At 54.7% G+C, this 8,869-nt stretch overlaps 1 protein-coding gene across 1 annotated transcript in view; it reads left to right on the forward strand.

Moving 5' to 3' along the window:
- LOC105305397 (arf-GAP with GTPase, ANK repeat and PH domain-containing protein 1-like) overlaps window positions 1-8,869 on the forward strand; it is a 144,281-nt gene that overhangs the window by 91,398 nt on the left and 44,014 nt on the right. The window contains exon 6 of the mRNA XM_023523188.1: window positions 1,936-2,158. Coding sequence (XP_023378956.1) covers window positions 1,936-2,158 — 223 coding nt within the window. The remainder of the gene's footprint in view (window positions 1-1,935; window positions 2,159-8,869) is intronic.

Here is an 8,869-nt window from a genome sequence, read left to right on the forward strand (position 1 = left end):
CTGCAGACAGGAGGCGGAGGCGCCCCGCATTCTGCCGGTGCGTGGGAGCAGGACGGGGCCTGGCTGGGGGACTGTGGCCTTGGCGGTCAGGAGCGTTGGAAGAATCGGGGCAGGCTCCCGGGGTCCTGACTTGAGTGCCGTGAGCCCCCCGCCACCCGCTGCGATGCGAGGGGCCCTCACGGAAGACGGTGTTCACAGGGTGGAGTCTTGGCGGGAGATGCCTGCATCGTGTCCAAATGCAAACGCTCCTGCGTCTCGGGGAGGAACAGGCGGAGGGGACCTGGGGTAGCCTCTGGGTGACGGGAAGCTGTGGGCTGGGTCAAGTTTGCCTGGAGGAGAACACAGGATCAGAAGAGATGCCCGCACACTCCCGAGGTGTGGGGCAGATTTGGGGGGGGGAGGTAGTCGGGAAGGAAACGAAGATGGAGCAACCAGACGAATGGAGACAGATCGGGGAGGGTCGGGAGGCGGTATCGTCAGGCGGCGGCGTCAGGCGGTGTCATCAGGAGGCGTGCCAAAAGGTGGATAAAATGATGGCCAGACAGGGTCCTTCGGGTTTTTTGCCCGGTGACTGGCTCTCCTGTGCCAGGGGAACGGTGGGGATGGAGGCCAGGTCGTCAGCCCCTGGGAGGCACAGAAGCAGAGGTGGCCAGTGCAGGAGGCGGCTGTGAAGGGGCGTGGGGACAGGTGACACCAGGTGGAGGCATGCTGGGCCTCTGCCCGCTGTCGGCCACGCCTCCCCTCCCCTCCCCTCCCACCCCGCGAGGCCCGGGCGCAGCCTCCACGCGGCCTGTAACTGCCCTTCGACGACTCTCAGCGTTAAGTATGTGTTTCCGTGTTCATTTTTATTGTTATTATTTGGGGCATTTGTTTTCTCTTCCCAACTGGAACGTCCTGAGGTCTCCATCACCACCTTGCTGGGTCCGAATCAGACATTGCGCTAGTGGCTGCCTGGTGTCTGGTGGGTCAGCGTACAGCCATTCCTGGTCCTCTGCCGTCTATGGAATGACCCGAAATAAGCATGTCAGTTGCCTGGGGGCTTTTGTCGTTGTTGTTGACTCTTCAGGTGTCCCCAGAGTAAACATCAGTTGTCCCTGGATGACTTGAAAGCCATTGACTGTCAGTGTCAGCCCCATCTCCGCAGATGAGCCGTAGATTCCAGTGTGAAGCCGGCCTTGGGCTCACGTTCTCAGCCGACTGACGTCACCCCACAGTGTGCGATCCAGCTCGGGGGGCCTAGGCTCGTCTCTGAACTCATTCCTTGTCCTTGGCGTAGGATCACAGAGGCACATTGCCATTCATTCTGCGAGTCAGGGCCGATGGGACTGGGTAGGGACCCCACCTGGGGGGACCCTGCCCACCATCTTGCTGCCATTGGGGGTGGCTTCAGTGGCTACCCCGAAAAAGCATCACCAAAAACCACAGTTCTTCGTCCTGATATGCCTCTCTTTCCGCTTTGGAATTCGCACACGTGCTCGTCATGTGACTGATGAGAACGTGGACGTGCCTGTGGTTGCAGAAGCAGGTGTGAGGGGCAGTATATCTTTGGGAATGACCCAGCTGGCCCTCGCCACACCCGCCAGCAGGGGCCGCCATCCACAGTGGATGGTGTGTGTTGTCGTGGCGCGTCTGTCCTCGGGGAGAAGGCTGCTGTCGAAGTGTCGGGAAGTGAATCTTACCGTGTGGGAAATTCCAAGATCCCAAGGCTTTGGCCGAAGCCAGATATTTAAAAGTAGCCGTCGACAGTCCAGTCTTTTGAGACACCTAAAACAGCACCATGTACTGGCTGGGACGTGATTACAACCTGTGAGATTCCAGGGGGGACTCTGACCGTGAGCTCCGACCGACGGGCCGCTCCGTCGCTGACACCCTACGGGCAGTGGAGTGAGTGGGGACGGTCTGATCACGTGTGGCACCCTCTTCCTCTCCCCACAGATCCTAACTGGGCCAGTTTGAACTTAGGGGCCCTCATGTGTATCGAGTGCTCAGGGATCCACCGGAACCTCGGCACCCACCTCTCCCGTGTCCGATCTCTGGACCTGGACGACTGGCCGATCGAGCTGATCAAGGTGATGTCATCCATTGGGAACGAGCTGGCCAACAGCGTCTGGGAAGAGAACAGCCAGGGGCGGACGAAGCCCTCAGTGGACTCCACAAGGTAGGACTGTGGGAAGGGCTGTGTCTCCGGGGAGTCCTGCCAACAGTTAGACAACCGGAAATGACCTTGGTGACAGCCACCGGTGCACCTGCCCTGCCGACCTGCAGGAACACTGGTCAGACCAGCACAGGAAGGTCTGTATTTAAAATGGGTCTTCGACAGACGTGGACTACTCAGACTCCTCAATTTTTTCTGTTTATTTTTACACCTTGGGGACTCTGCTCCCCCTCTTAGAAATGCATTGAGCTTCTAACCTTATAAATATGTCACGTTAATTAATCCATTTCTGATAGGAGTAAGCCGTGCCGTTAGCACCATTTATAACTTCTGATTCTTTAATTTTGTTTTTCCTACATCTTTGATGAGCATCTACTCCGTCGGTTCAGGCACACACACAGTTTATGCTAACAAAATAAATTTAATTTTCTAAAATATATTTCTAACACTTTTAATCAACCAAGTAGGGTGTCATGTATGGTGACTCCTCATTAACGTTAATTGTTACCCAGTGTAAAAAACGCATTTATTTTGAGGCCGTTTAGTCTCTCATTTTTCATTTACAGCTATTATAAACCGTTTTTGAGTACGCATGCATATTTAATGCACCTAAGAGGTGATGAAATGGCATGTCTTCGAGGACGCCTGCTTCGTAGTGGCGGAAAGGACCATTCATCTCCGTGGGTTTTGAGGAAGAGGCTTCCGCGGGTGCACATCCCACATCCCACATCCGAAGCAGGGTGTGGGGTTCGCTTGCGGCGTTCACTCCCCAGACATTAGCGCCGTTTAAACTTCTCTGGTTTGCTCTGCTGGAGATCAGACTGCAGGACAGTCCAGGGGGCGGGCTCCGGTCGGGCCACACAGGAGGGACCAGAGATGGGTTCCTCCCGCCGCGTGCTGGTCGCGTGCGGGCAGTGGGTGGACCGCTTCATCAGCGCTGGAAAAAACGAATCCCTGGTGCCACCTCCGGTTCACTGCGGAGGACGGAGCTGCTGTGTCCTCTGCCCTGCTTCTCTTCGGGGCGGGGGGCCCAGTGTGAGCTCGTTTGCGATGGCAGAGGTGTGCTGGGCGGGGCTTTGCGTACGAGCTGTGGCATGCGACGTGAACACGGACAACTTTCTTACGAGCCAAAGAACCGACGCGCTTGAAAAAAATTATTTGTCTTGATTTAGCACACAGAAATCAGCTGGGTCGTCCACTCACAACATTCTTAAAAGGTTAATTCTTGTTTTCCTCTCCAGTTTTTCATAGACATAGTTTCTTTGAAGGATATTTGGGTCTGAAAACGAAAAACAAGTGGGAATTGGATTGCATGTGAGTGCAGAAAACAGCGGTTTAAAAAAATTGGAAAATTAACTTCATGCATTTTACTGTTTTTGTGTAAAAGGAATGTATATACTGTTGCTAACATCATGCATTAGAAGGTTTGTTTTTCCATCTGTCAGAATTCGGCGCCTTTAGAATGATCGGAAACAAAGATGTGAATTAATTTCTTTTTGACGGCTTAGGTGCATTTTACTGGTTTTCTTCCCGAAGGATGTGGGTTAAGTTTTTTACCGGTGACTATATTAATGTCATCCCAGTCACAAGCGACGACCGTGTGCACAGGTGTGTGCAGTTGTGTTCCCATGTGGTGGCCAGGCGCATGCGCGTGCGCCATTCTGTCCCAGGTAGGGCCGTGCACCTCACGCCTGTGTGTTTCAGAGACATTTCGGGGCCTTCCTTTCTCACGAGTCGAGCGGCCGCCGTTAAGCACCCCCTGTCCTTTGGTCATGTGTCCTTCCCCGAGGCGCCGTGGGCTGCTTTTCCTCTCGAAGGTGGTGGGGGTGGGGGCAGGTCACCTGGTGTTTCCGGGGTGACTCTGGGATCCCTGAAATCTGTCCGTGTCTAAGAAAGAAACACATATGAGAGTCGAACGGTTCTTTTTTTTGCCTTTTATAGTTCTCCCGGGGAGTTTTGTTTTTGTTTTTAATTAAACTCAACACATATTTACTGAGCGCCGTCTCGTAGAGAAGCGGTAAATGTCGGTTGTGGCTCTGCAGTGCGTGGCGGCCGTCCCCAGGGCCAGCTCAGGGCGCCGGAACTGGGCAGAATCCACAGAATGGGGGGGTGCGTGCAGCCGCCGTGCTCCAGGGCCATTTCACTGGAGAAGCGACATCTGAGATTTAAAATATGGGGTGATTTCCAGGCCTAAGGGTGTAGGGGCTTTCACCCTGGAGGATGGGAGTGGCCTCGGCAAACACAGGAGTGTGATGCCTCGGGGGCGAGTCTGGAAATCTCGAGGCGGTCACCCGTGGGGCCAGACCCTCGGGTAAGTGGGAAATGTGGATGTGGGGCAGAGCCAGGGCCAGGGCGAGCCTTCGAGCCGGGGGTGATGGAGCAATAGCAACAGGGGGTGGATGGACAGTGAGCCGTCGGGGCCGGTCCGGGTTCAGGTAAGGTCCGTCTATGCCCAAGAGCACTAATGGCAGCCAGCGGTGTCGCCAGGAGGGATGGAGACGAGGCGAGGAGGCCATGGAGGGCTGTGGTCCTAGTGGAACATGTGCCAGCCTTAGATACACTGTAGAAATGAGAACCAATAATAACATAGTTGTTATTACATCGTAGTATAACCATGCAGTAACTCACACACCCGCCACCTTCCCTACCTCCTGCGGTTGCTTCAAATAGAGATGAAAAGCTCAAGATTTGGGCCTGAATTTCGACGTCAGTCTGGGATGTGAGACTCGATACCTGGTCAGGATCCTGCCTCCCCAAGACAGGAAGGAAAGACCCCCCACCCACCCACCCCTCGGCATCTCTCTGCCAAACCTGTGATTGCTAGCAGAAACAGCTGGAGGGGTCTTTTAATGTGGCCCTAAGGTGAAACTAAGAAGAAATATTTCAATAAATTTTTATCTCTATCCAAGGAAGAGCCAAGTGCAATATATGCAGCCGGAGTCTTTGAAAAAGGGCCCAGCTGTTTTCCCGAGAAGCTTCGGTCCATTCCATCTTTTTCAGAAGATTCATTCTGACAGTGGAATATAATTAGAAATGTGATGTTCCAGCCCCCAAACACACACACGCACACACAGAGAGATTGATTGATTCACGAACATGGGAATGTGGAATAAAGCAGATTCTTCTCCAAAGGAGCGACTGGTCGGCCCCCCAAAAGCACCCCGCATCGGAGTCACCCAGACCTGTGCGCGCAATGGGACAGGCGCCTCCAACCAGCCGGCGGCCTTCTGCGGCCGCGCCCGCACCCCGACCCGTAATTGGTTGCCGGGTCTCAGCCACCCCGAGAGCCGCCTGGCGGTTCAGACTTTGGACAGCGTTGTGATCCATCGAAGCTGACGACGGCGCCGCATATTGACTTCCCATTCCTAACCCGGCAATCGTTAGTCAGGAAGAGCATCTTTTAATTACTCCCAGGAAGAAGAAAAAAATCTTTTCGGGTGGATTCTGCAACAACTGCTATTTTTTCCAGTGCATTCGATATTAAATTTATCGTCACAGGAGGGAAGAGGGTGGCCTTCGTCCCCCGCCGTGATGGCGGTTTAATTTGGAGAAGGGAACGTGGGCAGGAGGTCGATGCCGTAACAATTAACTACATCTGGGCTGAAATCAGAATGCCGCTCTCTAATTGCTATTGATACCATTTAAGCTCACACTTAAAATATTGATTTTAAACGGGGATGCTGACGTAGGGTCGTAACGCGACAGAGTTAACTAGGTTTTCGGGGTTTAGAGGGGCACTTTGTGGTCTCTAGAGCCAGGACTCCGGGATACTCAGCCTGTGAGTCTGTGCACGGCACCGTGTAGTTTGTCATCGTACACATGTGGGCCTGGAGCCACCAGGCGGGGCTCTGTGTCCACTGTGAGGACACAGGTTATGACCTTAGAGAGACGTCACCAAGCTCCTCAGTGACCCTTTCAAATGAAAGAAGCAGCAGCTCAGAGGTGGAGAGCGTAAAACAGTCACGCGCCCGCTGATCGAGGGGACACGTGAACGAGCGAACCCGCGGCGGCTCAGCGTCCACCCGTCCGGTGCTCTCGCCACCTCGGGATCCCTCGTGCATCTCAGCGAGGTTGGGACTTTGACAAGCGCAGTACACGGCAGAGCCACATCGGCAAACCGGTGAGCTCGCCCCACCGTCGGCCACGCCGTGGTGCCCAGCGGCCTGCGGGCTGCGTACCCGTGGCGGGCGTTACCCCCGTTCACTCGCAAGCCTTCAGGATCGACTGCCGTGGGGATCACTTCCTGCCAGGACCGAGCAGAGCCCTCGGGTGCCACATGCCCCCCGGCAGCTTCTCTCCCTTCGTCTCCCAGCTTCGTGTCTCGGCGTTGGGACGCCCGGCCGTGCAGGTCTGCGGGGACCGGCCGCTGTCGCCTGTCCGTGGTGGTGCAGGATCCCAGAGGAGGAGAATGCTGTTCTCACGTCCGCGAAGAGCCCGTGAGGGAGGCCGCGAGCCCAGCCGACGTGGCATCCGCCTCCCGTTCCGCCTGGAGGCAGCTGGTTCTGCGTTCACTCCTTTCCCTCGATTAGCATCCTCTCTCTCTCTCTCTCTCTCTCTCTTTTTCCCCCATTATTCGCCAGTTCACCTGCGCACCTCAACTCCCCTCTTGTCTGAACTTATAAAAGGACAGCACTTCGGGAGGAAGACTCGGAGCCGGACGTCGGGAGTCTGCGTGGGAGAGTGTGGCCACGCACTTGTCGCCGGAACGGCCCGCCCAGTGACCCGGGGTCCGCTTCTCTTTGATTCCAGAACGCCGCTTTCATCTTATTTATGCACATGGAGATATTGATAAAGGGAAAATGTATCCAAACTGAAAATAATTGGATCCCCACCGCTAACTCTGAGATATTAAAAGCAGTACCACTTGGCCACGTCTTTGTCTCGGTAGGTTTGATCATAAGATCACAATATAGTAATCTCGGGCTCAAATTTCTGGCATGGAGATGTCCTATTCCAAATGGGGCCTCGGGGACACCAGTGCCCGCAGCCCCGGGATTGTCTCATCTTATTATTTTTCAACAGTTCTTGGCCCGCCGAGGTCAATGTTTTGTCTCTTTTGAGTGTTCCTCTATGCTTGAAACCTTTTCCTATTTTCTTTCTTTAAAAAAAAAAAAAAGAAAGAAAGAAAGAAAGAAAAGAAAAGAAAATGGGCAGGGGGAGAAATAGGGGGAAAAAAATAAAAAAAGAGGACTCTGCAGTGATGACCAGAACCCATCTGCGGTCGGGTGGCATCTGCTCCCCACATGTCACTTCTTTCATTAACAAGCAATTGAATTAATTAAATGCTACTCAGAACACGCATAACAAGCTACCGGCAGTGTCCAAATTAGCACTGATAATCAAGGATGATTTCCTTTATTATCCTGCTAAGTGGCGTGCAGACTCTCATCTCCCTGTCTGCGCTCAGTTATTTACATACCCCCAGCTTCTGCCTTTGGAAGCGGAGGTTATCTTACCTAGTTAATTTGCCACGATCACCGAGCACGGCCGACGGACGCCCTGCCCCCGCACCGCCGCCGCGTGCCCCCCTCCCCGCCTGCCCTTCCCCGGCCCCAGCCTTTGTAGCTCAAGCTCACTGATAAATTAAAGGCCACCCCTGTGGTCTCTCAAGTGAGTAATAGAGGCAGAAATTTCATTTTGCAACTGGCTGATTTAATGATCCAAAGGGTAATTAATGGCCTGATTATCTTAATGTTAAATGTGTCCAGCAGCAATTACCGTGACCTCCCGCGTGTCAAGGTCCGGGCTGTGCTCCTCTTTCAATTAAGTTCTCTGGGGCTTAATGGTACGAATAAACTCCTCTGATTCTGTCATTCCGGACAGGCGCAGAGGGTTCGGGGAGCTGGGGGCTCGCCGGGGGTTTTAATCAGCCTGTCTGTCTTCTGTGCCTGCGACCGGCACACACAAGGACAGCGTAACTTTCTTCTTCCCTGGGCGGGCCCACCCCCCACACACGCTGTCCGTTGTTTTGTTTTATTATTTTCCCGTATTTATTTCGGGGCTCTGAGGGAGAATTCCGTTTGCGGAGGAAGCCGCTGTGCTGCTCCGTGAGGCTCGTCTCTTCCAATATAAATTATCATGTGAGCGCCGTGGTTTTCCTGTTTGACAGGCTTAATTAATTGGCAGGAGCCCCCGAAAATGACAGTGCCACTAATTGCAACTCAGAGTGAATTTCTGTCATCGCGGCGTGCCTGTCAGCGGCCATGCCTTGGCCCTCGCCCGCAGAGCGGCCCAGCCTCCTGGCCTCCTGGCCGGGCAGGGACAGTGTCCTGAGCAAGGGGCGCCAGAGGCAGACTCCGAGCAGCCGGGGGTTTGCAGGCACCCTCTGCGTGCGGCGGTGACATTTCCCGCCAATGCGGTTCAGACCCCCGCAGCTCAGCGAATGCAGCCGCTGCGTGGGGACCTCGGGGCTCACTTAAGGTATTCTAGCAGCTTCCCGTGGCAGGCCAGCCTGGGATCTCTCCGAGCGCCGTGACGCACCCAGCGACCACTCTTGACTGGGTGGCCCTCGTTAGCACGTCGCTAAATCCGCTCGCGCCTAGCGGGGCTCCGCGCCCAGATCGGGAATGTTCCACCGTGAATACTCAGGCAGTTAGGGAAATGTGCAAATGAGGGATCCAAGCGCGTTGACGCTGCCTCAAAAATCATACCTCTGGGTCGCGGCCGATGGCAGATGCGGCGACTCACCCCGGCCGCCGCGGCCGGGGGCTCGGT

This window comes from Pteropus vampyrus, unplaced genomic scaffold (genome assembly GCF_000151845.1).
Source record: "Pteropus vampyrus isolate Shadow unplaced genomic scaffold, Pvam_2.0 Scaffold381, whole genome shotgun sequence".
Lineage (NCBI taxonomy): Eukaryota > Metazoa > Chordata > Mammalia > Chiroptera > Pteropodidae > Pteropus > Pteropus vampyrus.